Source organism: Eucyclogobius newberryi, unplaced genomic scaffold, assembly GCF_026437365.1.
Source record: "Eucyclogobius newberryi isolate DKJ021-1_F unplaced genomic scaffold, fEucNew1.0.hap1 SCAF_12, whole genome shotgun sequence".
Classification (NCBI taxonomy): domain Eukaryota; kingdom Metazoa; phylum Chordata; class Actinopteri; order Gobiiformes; family Gobiidae; genus Eucyclogobius; species Eucyclogobius newberryi.
The window spans coordinates 11279520-11300249 of record NW_027315746.1 but is presented as its reverse complement, the minus strand read 5'-3'; the positions used below and the strand labels follow the sequence as shown (position 1 = coordinate 11300249).

The 20730-nt window shown below is 41.5% G+C and overlaps 2 protein-coding genes across 4 annotated transcripts in view; both read right to left on the bottom strand.

The window, feature by feature from the left end:
* prkci (protein kinase C, iota) overlaps positions 1 to 7646 on the bottom strand; it is a 59339-nt gene extending 51693 nt beyond the window's left edge. For both annotated transcript variants that reach the window (XM_072440791.1, XM_072440792.1), the window contains exon 1: positions 7517 to 7646. In XM_072440791.1, the coding sequence (XP_072296892.1) occupies positions 7517 to 7599 (83 nt within the window). In that variant the 5' untranslated portion in view covers positions 7600 to 7646. The remainder of the gene's footprint in view (positions 1 to 7516) is intronic.
* A 4448-nt stretch (positions 7647 to 12094) lies between these two features.
* Positions 12095 to 19993, bottom strand: dapk3 (death-associated protein kinase 3). 2 transcript variants are annotated; one of them, XM_072440790.1, is made up of 9 exons: positions 19975 to 19993; positions 18837 to 18928; positions 17122 to 17482; positions 16314 to 16443; positions 16172 to 16220; positions 16060 to 16086; positions 15448 to 15600; positions 15320 to 15365; positions 12095 to 14907 (listed from the first exon to the last, which is right to left on the bottom strand). In XM_072440790.1, the coding sequence occupies exons 2-9, from the start codon at positions 18896 to 18898 to the stop codon at positions 14377 to 14379; spliced, it is 1359 nt and encodes a 452-aa protein (XP_072296891.1). In that variant the 5' UTR covers positions 18899 to 18928; positions 19975 to 19993; the 3' UTR covers positions 12095 to 14376. The 2 variants fall into 2 exon arrangements, with proteins under 2 accessions (XP_072296891.1, XP_072296890.1); XM_072440789.1 differs by lacking the exon at positions 19975 to 19993 and having other exon boundaries at positions 18837 to 18935.
* Between the last annotated feature and the right edge of the window lie 737 nt (positions 19994 to 20730).

The window sequence follows — 20730 nt, the reverse complement described above, 5'->3', positions numbered from 1 at the left end:
AACGAGACAACTCCCGCAAGACAAAACGAGACACAACTCCCACAAGACAAAACGGGACGCAACTCCCACAAGACAAAACGAGACACGACTCCCACAAGACAAAACGAGACACGACTCCCACAAGACAAAACGAGACACAACTACCACGAGACAAAACGAGACACAACTACCACGAGACAAAACGAGACACAACTCCCACAAGACAAAACGAGACACAACTCCCACAAGACAAAACGAGACAACTCCCACAAGACAAAACGAGACACAACTACCACGAGACAAAACGAGACACAACTCCCACAAGACAAAACGGGACGCAACTCCCACAAGACAAAACGAGACAACTCCCACAAGACAAAACGAGACACAACTACCACGAGACAAAACGAGACACAACTCCCGCAAGACAAAACGAGACACAACTCCCACAAGACAAAACGGGACGCAACTCCCACAAGACAAAACGAGACAACTACCACAAGACAAAACGAGACACAACTCCCGCAAGACAAAACGAGACACAACTCCCACAAGACAACACGACACAACTACCACAAGACAAAACAAGACACAACTCCCACAAGACAAAACGGGACGCAACTCCCACAAGACAAAACGGGACGCAACTCCCACAAGACAAAACGAGACACAACTCCCACAAGACAAAACGAGACACAACTCCCACAAGACAAAACGAGACACAACTATCACAAGACAAAACGAGGCACAACTCCCACAAGACAAAACGAGACACGACTCCCACAAGACAAACGAGACACGACTCCCACAAGACAAAACGAGACACAACTCCCACAAGACAAAACGAGACACGACTCCCACAAGACAAAACGAGACACGACTCCCACAAGACAAAACGAGACACAACTCCCACAAGACAAAACGAGACACGACTCCCACAAGACAAAACGAGACACGACTCCCACAAGACAAAACGAGACACAACTCCCACAAGACAAAACGAGACACGACTCCCACAAGACAAAACGAGACACAACTCCCACAAGACAAAACGAGACACAACTCCCACAAGACAAAACGAGACACAACTCCCACAAGACAAAACGAGACACACCTCCCACAAGACAAAACGAGACACAACTCCCACAAGACAAAACGAGACACAAGAGACAGAGACAATTGATAAATCCGGCCTGGCATTTTTCCTGGTTTAGATGCGATTGCAGCCCTGGCATTAAAGATTCCCAGCGCTCCTCCTTTTTTTCCCATTTCCGCGGTTGTTCTTCATTTTCCGACACCTTTTGGGACTAGGCCGGCAGTAATTCTTTCATTACTTTTAACATGTAACCCACAAACGCTCGCGGGTGGTGCAGGGTTTAACAGCGGGAGCCCGGGGCCCCCCGTGGAGCCACAAGGTCGACTCAGCGGACGACTCGCAAGGACACACCTCCTGCCCTCCTCCGACTGCACCACTAATAATGCACACCTCTGTAAAAGGCACAGCGAGCATTGGCTCTGGCTTTAAGTCAAACCATTTCCCCTGCATAGATCATTATTCCACAGTTTGTTCATTGTATTCTACAAACGACTTAATAATAGAGAAGTACCGATTCTTGCGTCGCCCCAAAACCCTTAAACTCGCACTTTTTATACTTTATATCACGTTTTGATTTTATAGTCTACATTCTCCTGGTCTGTGGGTTTGTACAGGACAGGTGCAAATGGAAAATCAACTCCTCACCTCAGGATAAAAACAAATCTGTAAAATGACAACGGTCATGAGGTGGGAAATTTATAATATAGTGATTTTAAGATATGCATTTTTTTTATATTGTGTACATTATTTGCAGTGAAAAGTTTCTCGGAATCCTGAATCTTTCAAACAAGTGTCCAAACTATGAAGTGATATTCCTGCACATTTGTGGTAACTCTGTCCCCAAACTGCAGGCTCTGTCCCCCGTGTGAAAGAATGGTTCAGTCCAAACTCACGCAAAGCTAAATTATGATTATACTATATTATCCAGACAAGAATTTGCACCTTTTTTAATAGTTTTGGCCGGGGTGCGACTTATACTTATATTTGAATTTATATACTTATACTCCGGAGTGTGTGTGTGTGTGTGTGTGTGTGTGAGAGAGAGAGAGAGAGAGTGAGAGAGTGAGTGAGTGAGTGAGTGAGAGAGAGTGTGAGTGAGTGAGTGAGTGAGTGAGTGAGAGAGAGTGTGAGTGAGTGAGTGAGTGAGTGAGTGAGTGAGTGAGTGAGAGAGAGTGTGAGTGAGTGAGTGAGTGAGTGAGTGAGTGAGTGAGAGAGAGAGAGAGAGAGAGAGTTGGTTTTAAAATGTCACAAAGCCACTTTTCACACAAAAACAAAAGTAAATGTCAATCTGCTGCGCGTCACAGTGAAATGCCACTGTAAAGAGGCGGGGCTTATGCAGTTTTGAAAAATCATTATCGCACCGTTTTAAATCAGAAATGCGATTTACAATGAAGAAAATGTAAAATGATGCTCTACTTATGTAACATTTCAATACCAAAGTTACCTAAATAAAAGCATGCTACGTCTCCTCTAAATATGTGGCCTTGTCAAAAGCCTGCATTACTCCACGGATGACATGAGGCAAGACTTTGTGCTCCGGGGACTCTGTGAATAAAAAGCACATGTAGAGCCGAAGACGCTTCCCGTGTTTCAAACAAAGCGCCGCCTCGGAGCAGTGAAGCGGCTGAAGGGCCGTGGAAGACGCGGACAAAAGGGCAGGAGGAGAGGAGCTCCGGCGGGCCGCTGTAATCTCCGCTTCCTGTCAAACGCAACATGAAAAGAACAACATGGCTGACACAGATCCAGCGGGCGGGCTCCGGGAGAGGAAGGTCTGTGGAAGGGAGTCCGGCAGAGGAACGTTTAAAGTGCATCATGTGGAACAGGGAGGACATCGGGGGACATTTTCAGCCACGAATTGAAAGCCATCAGTGACTACTTATAAGTCGCACTGGAGTATAAGTCGCACCAGCCAAAAAATGCATAATAAAGAAAAAAAGAGATACAAGTCTGGAGTATAAGTTGCATTTTTTGTGTGAAATTGTTAAAATCCAAGTCCAAGTCCAAATAATAACAGATGAGAGAACATGGTGAATAGGTGTCCGTATGCTAACGCTAACACCTTCAGCTACATGAGGCACAGACAGAACTGTGGTAAGTGTCTGGTATGTTAACGTAACATATTAACAGTTATTCAGATAACTATAGCATAAAGAACATGCTAACAAGTTTACCAAAGCATCAGTTTTACCCCAAATCACTAAATCCATTGAATTCTTCTTCCTCTGTGTCACTTCTAAACAACTCCACAAACTCCAGAGGAGGAAGTGCAGATTCTTCTTCTGCGTCGCTTAGAGCCTAGAGCGCCCTCTTGTGGTTGTCAGTGTGAAAATAATCAACATGTGAAATGCGTTTGCCAGAGTGAAAATAACAAATAACATCACATAGAAGTCGCTCTGGAATATAAGTCGCACCGGGCCAAACTATGAAAAACGATGCGACTTATAGCCCGGAAAATACGGTATAAAGATAATCAAGTTCTGTAGATTTGCTCCTCCATGTGTCCTAAATTCTAAAAAGGAAAACACAAAACGCTTGATATATTGCAAATAGCCAAACCAGGAAGTGACGCCACAGAGAAGGTGACAAAGGCCCGCCTCCTGCCTCCTGCTTATGTGCTGACTGAGGCTAATGGAGAGAGCAGAGTAAACAGGGGAGAACTCCGGCTCCATCAGCCACGGCAGCAGAACAATAGGGACTTGTACTCACTGTATTTACTTTGGATGTGTTTCTACTGCGGTCAGCGACACGTCAAAGCCACACAGAAACTCGCCGTGATCGCGCAGCCGCCGCCAAATCAGAAAAAGTCAAGTTGGATCATTATATCGTTATCGTTATAGACTAGATCATCAAAAATCATTTAGTTACAAAATAAAATGAGTTTTTTGTGTGTGTGCTAGGACTTCAAACCTTCTATAGCACCGCCGTATTCAAAAAAGATTCAAAAACTTTGCGTATGAATAAAAGCTGATGAATATACTTTCCACAAGAAGTCAAGTATATTCTTCTTGTACGTGTGAACATTTATCAGTCTGTGTGACGTCACGGGTCCAAAGTACCAAGAGTTTTATTGAAACAGGGACAAAGCAGGGAAGAGAAACTACTTCACACTAAACAATATCAGCAGGTGTAACTATTTTTAGCACATTTATAGACCAAATTTTAATGGGGGGAGGTTAAAAATATACGTCTAAAACTTTGCAAATTATTTTTGTGCCGTTCTAAATTGAAAAACAGCTTTGTTCAAAACCCTGCAGGAGTTTAAAAATCACATTATAATGGATAGAACTGGACCCAGAAGTAAGGGAGAGTTTTTGTTTTCGGGTTTGAACGTCGGGAACTTTATTGGCGAGATACTGGCACAAATGTCCATGGATATATATTGGCAAAAACAGCATAGAAAAGTAAACAAAAGAGCAGTGGAACAGCCGGATGAACTGTAGTCACTGTAGTGTCCGAATACTTTTGAATGTATGCAAAGTTTAGTATGCCAAGTGATCATCATCTCTATTGTTTTGCGATTTGTGTTCAAAAGCCGCTGTAAATGTGCAATTTCTGGTTTTGCTCCATCTTTTCAAGTGGAGAATGAACGCCAAATAATCAACCATTTCTACATACATTTTTTGTAATTAATTTGCGCAACCAGACACTCCCTTCTGCATCGTGTTCAAATGCAGAAAGCACTGGAATCGGACCATAAGGGGGCGCCATAAAACTTTCCTAACGACCCAACCACCGCCGCTAATTTGTAGCCTCTTTGTCTCTTAAATATTCTCGTAACATTCGCAAACATATGTATAAGCCTCATAGTTACAGAGTTTAGTGCTTCGCTTTTCTCTCAGTCCTCAGTGTCATTTTAGTTTAAGTTTTCCCCGTTTGATTGGTTAACCCGCCTGTCAATCACGTCCTTTGATGGGATTCCAGTCCTAAACATATTCGAAAAGCATTGTCAACGCGTCTTGGCTGCTCCGACAAATCATCCATTGGAGCGATACTTAATTAACATCTGATTACTTGCCCCGCCCTAATTCCTGTCAACTTTTTTGGTTTCTTTACACGCTGCAGAACCACAGCACCTTTGACCAGTCGCCTAGTTCTTACGTCACTGCTCCCATGGGTGCTGCGCCGGAGCAGAACGGACGCATTGAGAGACGAGAGAAGGCTATGGACTGACACCGGCGCTATGATACGAACCATATCTGCGAATACGTCACAATCAGCTGGAGCACAAAACACAGTGACCGCACAATAGATAGCAAACACGGGCGCAAAATGGACACGGAGCGCCGAGGACCGATGAGAACGGAGTATCTAGACACGGTTATGCTTGTGATTCGTTGTCCGTCGCAGTCATTTTAGTGCCATTATGAACAATATTTAAATAGCAGGCTGTTTAAAATGGTATACAGCGGTACAAAATGGAAGAAAATAAATAAATTTGAATGTGGGCCACAGAAATAAGTCTTGTAATGATCAGTCAGAATCAGAGGAACAAAATTCACAAACATAGGCACTTGTCTTGGTGATTCGATGCGACATAAAACTATAAAACAATGAATATTATAGTAAAGTGAGTCATTAAAGTAAGGATTCAGCCACAAGAATGAAAGTTAAAGACCAATGGAATGAGTCTCCATCAGAAATTTAATAACAAGCCTTTTTTAATCTGCGCAGAATCTCTACAATATCTTATCTTAAGCATAAAGGAAATAACCCATTTCAAACTGCAAGCACAATCATCCGTTGCGTCATGTTATCTTTCTTCCTGATTACACTTTGAACCGACGTTTGACACGCACTAAAAATTCCTCTCCACAAATACTACTTTTATTCATTAAGCAGCCAAACAATAACGTATGATGATAAGTGTAATGACCGTCTCCCTCTTCGGCATCGCTGGCATTCCTCAGCAGTCACTGTGAGCTCATAAATATTTCAGATGTTTGGTTTCGCAGGATGTCATTGGACGATCGGGAGTGCGGGCGTGTCAGAGGCGCAAAGACAACAGGTCTGGCAAAAAGAGACTGGCACTTCACGTTTTTCTAGTCAATCTCAGATCACTGACTCTGGCCCCAAGTGACAGTGACATTTACGCTTTTAAAAAGACCAAAGCAAAAGTTATTCAAGGCAATAAAAATAAAGGAGAATTAATTTGACGTCAAGGTTTGAACTTGGAGGCCGTGGGTTCAATACAAGCATTTCTAAAACAAACTTCCACAATTATTTCTAATTAATTAACTCCACTACCATAGCAACACCTGCACTACTACTTTACTGTCACCAAAGTGCAAGACCTTATTTTTATAAGATTATTTCTTACAAAAATTTTGAAATGAACATCATTTGTTTATTATTTGACAGGCAAAACTAATTCTCCCTCTTCAAAAGTGTCATATTATACATCTTAATGGTTTCATCTTCTAAATAAAAAAATGCATATAAAGTTACTCATACTTCTATGTACAATGAATACTGTAGATAATTACTATTTCATTTCTGGTAACAATTACATAGAAGAATATCCAACTCAATAATGAAGGTTGAAACACAAAGTAGTAGTAATAAAGTATACATTTCATCTTGTGCCCATACATCAATAAATACAGCATATTCTGAAAACGTTTGAGGGATTTAGTTCAAATACTCAAAAACTAAACATAAATCTATCTTGGGTATGAAATAATGTTTGTCAAAACAGACCAACACAACAAAAATGTAATAATTAGTATGCTAGTTTGTGGATATCCAGGTAGTGTTTATAAAACCTGTATTAATGCATATTAGGATAACGTCTAGTTACATCCATATGATGCTACACCAAACCGTAAGTGTGAATTTAGCTATATTCATCATTTTGACCTTTATTACCCCTTATTTATTTCCATTTCAGTTATGATATTGTAACGTGTGAGGCTACTGTGTCCAAGTCATTTCCCTTGTGGATCAATAAAGTTTGTCAAAGTCTAAAACAATAATTAATGGCTAAATAAAGATACAGAATAAAACAGTAACTTTACAAACACCAACACAGATCTACTTTGTATGCCTAATATAAAACTAAACTAAAATGTTACCCAAAAAATGCTAGCAACTCCATTAGCTTTGACAGAAACTAAACTAAACCCGAAGCAATTTGTACCTCAGCTTTTAGCACAACATAAAACTAAACAGTAGGCAACATTTACAAGACTAAACAGCTCTTTTGCTTGTCTGGCATTGCTTTAATCTGCCACAAATCCAGAACAGAAGCAGTGTCAACACCAGTCTGGTCAGTTTCACCTGTGGTTGACAAGTTGATCCAAACCTAAACACCCAGCGTTAGCCACTGTTAGCATACGGCGTTAGCATGTGTTAGCATAGCCCGACTCCCATGGGCTCAAAAAGCTTACAAATTGCTCATTTTTCGTGGCTGTGACGAGGCGGGCGGAACCGGCGACCACTCACCCTTTGTAGTACGCCTTCACCCGGACTTGGTGTGAATTTTCGCCGGGGTGGGACATGGTGCTGTCCCGCAACGTCGGCATCATGAGCAGCTCCTCCGCCGCGGTCGCTCCCGATGCCTGGATAGTGCCGCCGCTGCCCCCTCTTCTTCCTCCTTCTTCCCGAGTTACGTACCGCGCCCACAACTCGCTCGTTTACCGATCGGTGTCGCCCGCGGGGAGCATCGGGGGTCGCGGGTGTCCAGAGATGCGTGAGTTTTACGGTCCCGGGAACGGCCCAAAAAGATGAAGTAAAAGTAGTGGAAAAACTTGAGAGGTCTGTCCAGCAACTCCCTACCGCAGAGGCCTGGAGACGGGCGAGACCATTGCGGGAATGTGGGGGAGTCCCGGGCTTAGCATCAATCGTGTTAGCATCGTTAGCATAGAATCGTGTTAGCGTTTTGTCTTTTACAAGCTAATTAGACGCGCTTTTTACACGACTGTTCAAGCAAAGGATTCCATATTTAGTTTGTGAAATGTTGAAGTTATAATTTGTTTATGAACTGTTTACAGGGTTCTGCGTACATTCCGACGGTACCAACTGGAGCTTTCCTGGTGTGATGTGTCCGCTCCAGCCCCTCCAGTCATGACAGTCAAGTGCACTGATTTGTGATTATTATAATGCTTCTGACCAAGGTAAACGTACATTGAGTTATTTTACAGTGACTTGACATGGTGGAAAGAGAACTGAACAATTACATGTTCAAGTTCAATATCAAGTAAGGCAAGGCAAGTTTATTTGTAGAGCACATTTCATACACAATTCAAAGGGCTTCACACAGCAGGAAAAATGCATTCAAATCACAAAGAAATGACAGAAATAGAAATACAATCAAATTAACTAAATAAAAAATAAAAAACACCTAGCCAAATCCAAATGTATGAAATGTAAGGACCACATTGGCAGCATTCCAGACACTCCTTCCCATATTTATTTGACATTACAGCATGACAGGCGTCTCCGGGATGGACACATCACTTTTAGATTGATTTGTTCCCATATCTGCGCGCTTTCTGCAAACTGCACACGTCGGTGCTGAGCCTATGTTTCTTTTACAAGTACTGCTGCCAAATTTGTACAGTTTGTAATTTATGTGGGATTATGGAGGTGAATTTCCACCTCCATAACTCCATGGAAAAAGAAAGTTAAAACTATACTGCAGAACATTCTTCATAGATACGTTTTATGCCATATTGTGGAATATAATTGCTAAAGCAACAATATTTCCATGGAAACAAGCCGAAAGAGGCAGTTAGGGTCATAAGTGTCATTTTTGTGGGAATGCAAGCCCGCTCACAGTAATGACAAAGGTTTATATGTTTTTAGTGCAATACACAACCACCACCACAAATCAATCATTCATGGAAAAAATGTATAGTGTATGAAGTCATAATTCCTTTCTTCAATAAAGACTGGGATGCATGAAATCCCCAAAGACATGGTTGGCAGAGTTGACAGACATTTATATTACTAATTTTGTGGTTGATTTTGTGGTGGCCTGGTGAAGGATGAATCGTTACTGAATTCTTCCTCTTCTCCTCCTCGGACATGAGCTGTGGACACACGCTGACAGCTGCCACTGGACAGACTCAGTTGGATGAGCGTGTCCAGCCGCAGTAACGCATGATGGGGCTGATGAGAGGGACATCACAGGGTGGAACATCTCGGACCACCGTGGCAGGAGGAGAGGGCATGAGGGGCACCAGGGGACCATCTCGGACCACCGGGGCAGGAGGAGAGGGCATGAATAACCTGTGAGCCACACCACGGCTCTAACACGCACCAACAAGCTCTGCACTCTCTGATATCATCTGAGAATGTCCAAGTAAAGAGCCTTTCATCTTGTCATGTTCATTGTTAAATGTCGGTGTAATCCCTCATTCGTCCAGGAGTGTTCCATTGTAGAAAAAGTCAGTTGTCGTCATCTGGACTTTTTTTAGGGAAAAAAACAATTTATTGTTAAATCTTAATGAGTTTAATTCAGACGGCAATAACCAGTTCATAAGAAAACATGTTAAAAAACAGCTATGTAACTTCATGGAGCATAAAGACCATCACTATAGTCTTTTTCTCTGTGATGTCTTCTCTTTTAGGCCACAGTGCGAGTTATTACACTGTTATTACTGTAACAAGACTTGGTTTATAACACCTTTTTATAAGAAAAAGGTGCACATTACGGTTTAATATGTGATATTATAGTGTTAATACCAACAGCTTGACAAAGTATTCACAGTTAAATGTAGCCTTTATTAGCACATGTTTACAGGGAGCATCATGAGCAGGCATCAGCCTTCATGAGTCTCCCTTTATACAAGTCTGGTCTGAATCTAGCTCACTGAGCTTGGATGGGCAGGCTGAAAGTGTAGTTGGGTAAAATTGACAGATATCAATGATGATTGGGTGGCAAGCATGTCCTGATTAAAACATATCATGTAAATCAGTTCATTTTAGATTTATTTTACCATTGCAATACCATCTGGACCGAGAGACAGCCCAGCTCAGCCTCCATCTCCATGGAGACCAGCACCTGTCTGTCCCAGAGCAGTAGATGCAGCAGATGCCCTCGGCTCCGCTCTGCATCACTCGCCTCTGACACACAGAGAGGGGCAAGTGATGTTCTCTCTCACTGCAGTGTCTGACACAAAGACACTGCATAAAAGACACCGCAAAATGTAAGAAACTAGCCAGCAATGTGCAATCAAAAGCAGAAGAGACCAAGTGCAGCAGTGACTCCTGTGGCCCTGGAGAACATCAACACAATTTGAATATTTTTTTCATAATACAAAAACAACAAATGGCAGCAACTGACAGAACAGTGGAAAACCAGGCTCAAAATTAACTGGATTTGTTCTGGATCAAAGAAATGATAAACAAACAAACCAGATCCATTCAGGGAAACATACGTTACTATCTAAATTAATGCATTTAACACTATCAAGAGGTAACATGACTGAAACTGTATGATGGCATTGTAGTAAATGCAGAAGTTTGAACAAAAACACTTGGAGTTGTGCAGTGAAGCTGGTTTAGAAATGGCTAAAACCACTTTGTGTTGCTCGATGCATTAACCCTCTGTAGAGCAGCAGAAAGCACACACATCACTTTCTGCCGCACACACATCACTTTCTGCCGCACACACATCACTGTCCTCTTTTTTCCAGGGCTAAAGCTGGTTTGGAGCAGTTCAAACCACGGGCGCAGTCCTCCAGCAGAGTCCTCGCTGTGACCAGAGCCCAGTTTGTGAAGCAGGTCTGTGTCTGTCAGGCCTCAGTGCCCCGGTGCATGTTGGGAAAGCAGCAGCTCTGCAGGGGTCAGTGCAGGGCCGCTCTCTGGAGGACAGGAGCATGTAAATATGACTACGGGGGGGCCTATGTATGCACTTATATAATTTTGATATTATTCCCCCTGAAAGTTCCGATTCATATGCCACATTTTCAACACAAAACAAATGTACATTCTTTATAAGATATTCCTTTATTGTCCCACATGGGGAAAATGTTACTGTGTCATCTTATACATGCTCTGATAAAGCTCAAGATCATTCTAAAACTACTCAGGAAATGTCAAATTTTGTCCTGTTTTTGTGAATTAATACTTCCTCACTTAATTATCTAGTTTCTCTATTCGTTTTAGTATTTTAGTTTTCATTTTCTCTAGCCCTAGTAGAGGCGAGCCTGGTCACTCTAAAACTGCATGTTTTTCAAGATATTTTAAGGAAGAAAAATACTTGTAACTGAATGTACATGCAAGAAAGATAAGAGTAGTAATGCCACCTTTCTCTCTTTTTAGTTTAGCTCTGCTCCTGATCACACAAGATCACCTGGTCCAGACCATGAACCTCAAACTGGGCCCTTAAACACACTCGGGTCCAAAACGTCAGTTATCTATCCAAAGAATCTCAAGAATAAATAAAAGCAAGTTTACACATCAAGCTGGTTTGACTGTCCACATATTAGATAAATGTAAATAAGCAGACACATGTTGTAGCTGTGGCTGGCTGCGATGTAGATGCAGTGACCAACCACCAGAGGGCAGTGTAAGTCTGGTCTGAGTCTGGAACAATTATACTTATTCTTTTTTCTATCAGGATTGAGAGAGTTCGTGTATTTGTGACCATTATTTTTGTTTTTAATTAAGTATTAAATGTATATAATATTTCAACATGAAATCACTAACAACTGTAACTTTGTAAATCTGCTAAAAACGTCTGTTTCTGCAGAAGTCTCATCAAATAAACAATTATATGACCTTTTAAGGAGGCCAATTCTGTATCACTAACATGGAAATGGATAAAGCAACATTAATTGTAGTTAATTTAAATAAAATGTGATTTAACTTTAGTTTGAGGCATTGTACAAGTCTTAAAAGCTTCATTAATCAATATAGCAATCATTAAGTGTACACTGCAGCTTCCCTTTGTTGTATCTGTATTTTCAAAGTTTTAAAAATGTTTTAACAACATTCCAACAACAGTTTACTTTATCTCAAGAATTACATGGACAAAAACAGGTAAAATGCACAAATAAAATGCAAACCTGTAGCTGATTTACTTGAGTTTATTTGAAACAAGCCGAGACATTCGCAGCTCATGGTTTATACAGCTCTGAATAAAATACAGTATTTTCTCTACAAGCGCATGTACATTTGATGAAAAATAGGCTTTTACGCTCGCTCGGCGTGAGGAATGCGCTGCCCGGGTGTCAAAGTCTCAATGGAATGTCTAAAGTCTACAACGCTTAGACAAACACGACACGTCACACGTCGCACGTCGCCTATGGTCCGGCGATGGTCAGAGTGGATCACTAACGTAGTCATAACATATACATTTCCCATGCACGCTTTTTGGTATCGCGTTGTGCAAATGTTCAAATGGATGATGCAGACGGTGGTGGTTTCAAGGTTAACTCATAAAAGAGGCACTGTAATGATAAAAAGTCCTTATATCAAACAAATTGCATACTTTTTTGTGCATTGGTTTTCAACTGATTGGGGTTCTCAACTATGAATTAGTGTCACACCCGTTACTGAGCTCAGGAGATGTGCGTCTTCCTCTAAACGTACCAAAAAAATACATAACAGCGCCTTTGTAATCAGCAATTAATGATCATAAAGCGATTAAATCAAAACGAAATCAAACGTTAACACGACCATGGAAAACGCCCCAAAATATATATCTAAAAGTCCTCCCAAGTAACCTTTACGGTGGAGTGTGCTGCTCGTTACTACGGAGACTGGGTTTGTTATTGCTTTGACTGAAATATTCCACAGTATGGCATTTATTCCCATTGCATTTATTTAATTACAGGTGCTTTTTACTGCTAAAAACCTGGAAAAACCTGCTTTCTTCCTCTCGGTCTTGTCTAGAGTTACCCGCTTGTTGCCATGGAGAAAGAGGTTTAATGCCAAGCTGTGGAACATTCCAGGCAAAGCAGTGCCAGCTCGGTGAAGACGAGCAGTTGGCTGACCCTCCATAACAAAAAAAAAAGTGAAAAACAAGTACAAAACATAACTTTGTGGTTGATATCGCTTCATGTACATATTTCACATACAATTACATAGCTTAAGATCAAGAGTAAAGGCTTTTATTTCTTATTTTTTGGGAAAGTTTATGAGAAAAATCAGTGGAAATTCTACCTCACCCATTGTTCAAGTTGAATTGACAGATTTGTAAAGATTTCATCCCCAAAATCACTTCATTACAGCATTTATGGCACATTTTATATTAGTTTTGTAATTTTAAAGTCCATGTATTTTCACCCTTTGTATCAGTTGAGAATCACTGCAACATTCAGTCGTAACAGAGTGTATAATATAGACACTGAACACCCCCGACAGAGTGTATAATATGAACACCCCCGACATCGAGGCAAAACTGTGGAAACATCCGAGCGAAAACGAGTCCGAGACAAAACGAGTCCCGAGACGGCACCGACCGCGAGATTTGAAATTGAAATGATGGAAACAAAAACGACAGAAATCTTCACTAATCTACACGTTACGGTACATAAAAATCTTTTTAAAAAATCATAAATAAGTTATAAAAAAGGGAATGATTGTGTTCAAAAGCTGGTGTTGTAAAGAGGTGCAGTGATTCAGCAGCTTAAAACAACAACTGACCCGCTGGAAGTGGCAACGCGAGGACGTGGGGCTAGAACTGGCGGTTTGTGTTGACATTTGAGCTCCTACAAGCCTAAAGTATTATATATGAAGACGTGCAGACACTTTACGATCACTTTTCAGTCTCAAATCACAGGCTTCTTCTTCTTCTACTTCTTCTTTCACAGCATCGACCTTCATGTCCTCTTCATTCCTACAGTCCATTTCCTCTTTGGTCTTTCTCTCCTCCTTCATTTTACTACTCAAGCTTTACATGAAACATAACTTATTCTGCGTAACGTTTCAGTTTTTTATGTTAACCTATGAATGGTACAGTTGGTTGGCAGAAAACTATGTTAAGATGTAATTAAGACTGTAAATTTGAACTGGTTTGGCCATTTATTTTGTACGTTTTTACTTTAAGTTTAGTGACAAATTGGGGAACCCAGCTGTGGCTAGAAGTCTGCCTTGAATTAAAGAAAAATAGGGGAAAATATTAACTTTTAGCTTTATATTTACACATTTTATACATTTAGAGATGCAAAACAACATCTAGGCAAGTTTCTGAATGTCTCTCCGCACTCTTCGCTGCTACTGTGGCTCAAAAACGGAACGACAAAAAAACCCAACCTCCCAAATCTCAACACAAACCGACGACGACGTTACTAGCCCCGCCCGTGACGCGGGTCGGCGAACGCTCGTAAACGTCCGTGATTCTTACGTGGCACCTACGGCGTGCCGCTCGAACCCTCCTTCTCCGCCGCTAAGGACTTGACCAGCTCCTCCACCCAGCGCACCTCGGACGCCACCTGCTCCGCCAGCGCCTCGTAGCGGTTCTCCAGGCGGCCGAACTTCCTCTTCAGGATGCCGGCCGACTGGGCGGTGAGCCGTGCCTCCTCCTGGCTCTTCTTGCGCTGGGCCTGCGTGCGCTGCAGCTCCTGCCGGATGTGGCTCAGGTCGGTGGAGATGCTCAGGTTCTCCTCCTTGTACCAGCTCTCCTTCTCCTCGTAGATGGACAGCAGGGCGGCCACGTCGTCCCGGCAGGACTTCTGGTTCCGCTCCAGGTCCTGCAGGCCCTCCTCGGCGAGGGCGATCTCCTCCAGGACCTGCGAGAAGCGCTCGAAGTTGATGTAGGTGTTGTTGGGGGGCATGCTGGAGTGGGACTTGATGGTGTACTCCTTTAGACGGGTGGTCTTCAGGCGGCGGCGCTCGGTCTTGGTGTCGCGCTCCTCCTGGCGAACGTTCCTCCTCTTTATGACCTGTGGAGAGGAAGATGGAAGATTATGACACACTACAATGAGATACAGCAATTAAGTCACTGTTATAGAGCAAATAAATGCAATAACAATTATGCCTTACCCAGATATGAATCAATACTATCGAAACTAGATACTATTCAAAAACTATCAATTCTTTAGTTTAAATTAGTCTTGGTCTGTATCAGTGCAATTAAAGACATTATGATTAGAAACTATTATTTTGTGTTGCAAATGACATTCTAGTATCTAAAAAAAGGTTATTTTAAATCATTGTATTGAGACAACCCGAAAATCTACAATGAGCAGCAAAAAATAAATAAATAGATGCATAAAAATCGTATCCAACATTTCAAAGGTTGTATTTCCTCTTCTCTCCTTCAAACACAAACAGGCGTAAAGAGAAGTGACTCACCTTAATCCACGGGTGCTCCAGACTGTCATCTATTGTCATTCTCTTCCTGCAAGACAAACGGGCGAGCGCTGAGTAACGCTGCACACAGGACGGTCTCGGTTTGCGTCTTATCGTGCGGCGTGTCTTACTTGGGATCTTTGACCAGCAGGCGGCGGATGAAGTCCTTGGCCAGCTCGCTCGTGCTGCTGAAATACTCCTCGTCGAAGTCGTAGTTCACGCCCGAGATGTTGGTCAGCGTCTCCTGCTTGGTTTCTCCCAAAAACGGAGACGCTCCACTCAACCTGGGATTCAGAAAAACACCAAGATTCATTCATTTGGTCTTCTTTAGGCACTGGTCAAGCCTTTTTTACTCTCTTTTTTACTACTCTTTTACATGTTAATGTTATTTCAGCCATTTCTACAGGACAAAAACGTAGGTAATATCTACAATGGATCAGTCCTGGACGAATGAGGACTTACACCAACCTCAACCTCAAACATCTACTGTATATTCATCCGTTCAGCATTGCTAGTTCAGTTCAATTTACTTTTTTCCCAATAAAATTAATGTTAATCTATAAATCTTGCTTACTGGCCATTATTAAACTTGTATATCATCAGTTAAGTGGTTTATGTCACTACTAAGTCTCACTACATACAAGGAAAACACATTTTGATGACGAGAAAAGCCAAAAACTGAGGCTTTTGCCATGACTGAAACCGAAACAAATGCCAGAAGCCAAACATATTTTAAAACTTACAAGATGTATGTGATCACTCCAATGCTCCTGAAGGGGGAGAAAAAAGCAAAGCAAAGTGAATGTCAGATACTGGGCAGAGGCGTGGAGGCTAAACACGGTGCAGGAGTCTCACCACATGTCGGCCTCCAGTCCCAGCGGCTCGTAGTTCACGATTTCTGGAGCTGCAGAGAACAAAGAAGCCAGACGTTTTAATTTGAAGCAGACGCAGAGGCCGTGAGGTGAAATCTGTGAGCGTAGATGAAAAGGATCTTTACCGACAAACTCCGGCGTCCCGAAAATGTTCTTGAACTCGTTGCCGGCTTTGATCTGATGAGCGATTCCAAAGTCGATGAGCTTGATTCGGGGATTGGGGACGTTTTTATCCAACAGCATGATGTTTTCAGGCTTCGAAGAGGAAACAAAAGACACGATGGTAATAACCACGCACATAGACACTTTAAAAGGCTGTTAAAACATTTTCAACGATTAACAGAGATCTAAATACTTACGGTTTATCACAAGAAAAATAAGCAACATCTTTAAATTTCCAGGGTAGAAATGTCAATTAGTTTGCTTTTCTATTATAAAGCATGGAAGAAATACTATTTTCTAGGCTCAAAATGTTCTTAAATTTCTATAAAAGTCAATTTAGAAGTAAAATATGGAATATACTTTAAATATAAAAAAACTATTCCTGGGCCCACATTTCTGTAAGTATTTGTCCAGTAAAACCCCCCAAATCAGGACTCTGCCATAATCAGAAATGCTAATTGTTGTAAAATACAATAGTAAATGTGTTTAAATATGCCTCAAAACACATAGATTTTTCATATTTTGTGACATTCTGAGGTTAATCCGAGTTTCTACATCGAGTACTTGTTGAATATGTAATAATTCAATCAAAATCAATCAAAACTAAGAGAAAAGATAGGGTAAAAGATAACATTCTTGCAGGTTTTGCAAAGTTTGAATATGTAACGTTTCGCACTCTAGACATGCACCATTCAAAAACAATGATGCAGGCGAATGTCGTAAAGCCGTAATATGAAATAACACACGTGCGACGCAGAGATCCTCGCTCACCTTGAGGTCAAAGTGCGCGATGCGTTTGGAGTGCAGGTAGTGCACTCCGTCCAGGATCTGCTTGAGAAACCCGGTGGCCTCCTCCTCCGTCAGCGACTCCTTTTCTGCCAGAAAGTCGAAGAGCTCCCCTCCGGACACCAACTCCAGGATGAGGATCACGTCCGTTTTGTTCTCGAAGATGTCGTGCAGGGTGATGATGTTGCTGTGCTGGATCTCACGGAGGATGTTGACCTCCCGCTCGATCTCCTCGCGGCTCACGCCCCTCCGGCTGGACGAGAGGCGCCGCTTCTTGATGAACTTGGCGGCGTATTCGATTCCCGAGCTCTTTTCCCTGCACTTACGGACGATGGCAAACTGTCCGCTGCAAAAGGGGAAAACGACGTGAACCTATGTTGTATCATCTTTCATCTTACGTCTGATGTCACTTTCAAACTAACTAGTGCGTGTGAAGTATCTTCCCCGGGGACGTAACAGCAAGCAATGACATCATCCTCAACGTATTATCTTACAAAACACTTGAAAATATGTATATAAAAAGCGATTCATTATGTTGTAGAAGCAGTTATATCTACTTAAAGCTGGGGTACCCAACTTTCTCCCCACTCATAATTAGTACATTCTGTTTCCAAGTGCATTTCTTCACTTTTGTCCTGAACAAGCTGATCTAAAATATCTCAAATGTAAAAAAAATAATCAATACATGTGAATACTAGTGATGTCAAAAGGGTTTGTGAGAGATATGAAGGAGTTAAAAAGGTTTAAATACATACTTCCACATTTTACCAGTTGAAAATTAGTGTATCATCACCACAAACTGACTGAATTGTTTAAACTCAGAATGCTGTATTGCGGTTTTAGATGCCACTGATTTTTCTGACCACTGATAGACAGTTTTGCTTAAGAATAACAACAACAACAATATCCCGTTATAGCCATTTTGTCTCTAATTGAGCGTCTGCGTGATGTCACGCAGGCACTATATGTTCTTGTATTGTGAGTGATGTCACACATTTTTTTATTATTATTATATTTTGTGAGTGAGTGAGTGAGTAGAGAGGGAGGGGGAGATGGGGGAGAGACGGAGGGGGAGATGGGGGAGAGACGCAGACACTCTAGCAATGGCTTCAGCCATTGCAAAGTTTCTAGTTCCTCTTGCTGTGTACAGTATGTGGTGTAAATAAGCGTTGGAGAGTTTAAACACAGGAGTCGGCCCCTCTCTTTGCACGACTCTGAGCCACAGCAGAGGGGCACGAGCACATAGAGGGGCTGTGATGTCATCGTTTTGCTGCATTACTGCAGACAAAAACACCTTGGGACCGAGTCAAGTTTTCACCTCTACTACAGTGCAGAGTTGTTGATGAAGAGGATGCATAGAAATTGTGTTTCGTTTTCTAACAATGTACTCTAAAACCAAACACAAAAACTGATGATATCAAAGTACAATCACTGGAGGACCATGTTATGGCTTCATGTCAAGTGAGTCCTTGTGGAATCCATAAACAGTCACTGTCTTTTTCACTGATAAAACATGAAACTTGTGTCATGTCATTACCAAAGTGACAACAACAAAATGTACATTGCTATAAATCTAGAAGAATCTTATCTGGTTTGGTTCGGTTAGGTTTGTATAAAATAATGACAGATCTGTATTAGCTGTTCAAATTTGTTTAAGTCAAGGCAATACATTTAAAAAGCTAAATCCATTGGAAACATACCTGCCCAGCTCTTCTCCCATGTCATAGAACAGATCCACATCCTCCTGCCTGAAGCCATCCATGGTTGGTCACGTAACTGATGCGGGTCCTGGCTGTTAAAGTAAACAGAAGATTCAAGGAGCAAACATTACTTTAAGTTGATCAAATAAAAAGTATAAGCCGATGCAAATATGTCCGGAAGCGTTAAATATAAAAATAACTGACACTCTGACACTAGCGCTGCCGTATTCTTGGTTATCTAAAAGTTTGTGTGACGCTGGCAAAAGCTCTTAACAGTGTACAGAGAACTTCTAGTCAACATTATTGGTTGTGTTATGTTGTAATGATTCTAAAATTGATAAAAATGTATAGAAAATGTGGTCGACTAAGACACAGTCAACCGATTAATCGACTTAACGACTACTAGACTAAAGCCCTGCTCATAAATACTCAGATACTCATTTGAAAAGTATCAGTACTCTCTCTCTCTCTCTGATTTTCTTTTGTATCGAAATCGAGGTTGAAGATATTGTGTGCAACAACAACAACACGACTTAAATGACAAGGTTCAAGTCCAGAGAGTCTGCTCCTTATTTGGCTCGAGCAAAGTTTTCACTGACTTTCTACTGATGTCAGAGCCCCGCATACCAGCAGCACTACATCATCCTCCTGCCTCAGCCATCTCTCCCCTATTAAACTGCTCTAGGGTACAGCTCAGCCTCACCAGAGAAACACAAAGCACTTCAAACCAACACAAAACACACAGTTGGCAAGAAAAGCACCGTTTGTTTCGAGGAAAAGCACTTATAATACAGGATGATGTCACAATTAAACTTATTTCTACGACAACACAGACTCGTGCAGTAGAAAACAACAATTAAGTAAGAGTTTAGATGATGAAACCGCGTGGAATTAAACAGTACAAGAGACAGAACATGACACAATACAACCTAAAAGTAATAATAATTGAATGTTACTAGAAACAAGGCTGTTGCTGCTAGCTTAGCATTCTGACTACATCTCTGAGCTAACGTGAACAAAATAAGCATTACAGCTGATCCTAGTTTAAAAACTGACTTGACACTGAAATAAATATGTAATCATAATCTTGAAATGTAAATTATGTTTTGAAAAGAGATGTATAAAGGGAGAAACTTACATTGCGGCTGGTTACGGCTGCTGCATTCCCGTGTGAGTGAGGGATTGTGTATTTCAAAAACTGTAATCAAACCGTCGCTGCGCTAGAACTCATTTCCGGTTCATTGTGACGTTTGGTTATATTTTACGCATACAAATTACAAACAAAGTATTTTTTTATCTAAATCTATATAGGTCGAATGAGATAAAGGTGTAGATATATTTTTGTTTGAACGCACGCTTGGAGATTTTATTCAGCTATTTCACCGTAGGCGCTTTATTTTGAAAGACGTTCTCTGTTAGTTTCCGGGGTCTGAGGGTGTCTTGATGGAGGTGAATCTCTTGGCAGAAGGACAGACATATGGGGTGAGCTCACGCTGATTCAAGCCTCTACTACGTCATTGATAACAAGATGCAGCATGCTGGGCAGATTATACAGTCTGCAATCACCCAGGTAACTACAGTCTGCAATCAACAAGAGGTAACTACATTCTGCAATCACCCAGGTAACTACAGTCTGCAATCAACAAGAGGTAACTACATTCTGCAATCACCCAGGTAACTACAGTCTGCAATCAACAAGAGGTAACTACATTCTGCAATCACCCAGGTAACTACAGTCTGCAATCAACAAGAGGTAACTACAGTCTGCAATCACCCAGGTAACTACAGTCTGCAATCAACAAGAGGTAACTACAGTCTGCAACCAACAAGAGGTAACTATAGTTTGCAATCAACAAGAGGTAACTACAGTCTGCAACTAACAAGAGGTAACTAC

Coding starts and splice junctions, on each gene's coding strand:
- dapk3 (XM_072440790.1), bottom strand. CDS start 18,898: ATGGATGGCTTCAGGCAGGAGGATGTGGATCTGTTCTATGACATGGGA. Junction 15,366..15,447: donor CTGCTGGTCAAAGATCCCAA/GTAAGACACGCC, acceptor TTTGTCTTGCAG/GAAGAGAATGACAATAGATG. Junction 14,908..15,319: donor TGGAGCACCCGTGGATTAAG/GTGAGTCACTTC, acceptor TCCTCTCCACAG/GTCATAAAGAGGAGGAACGT.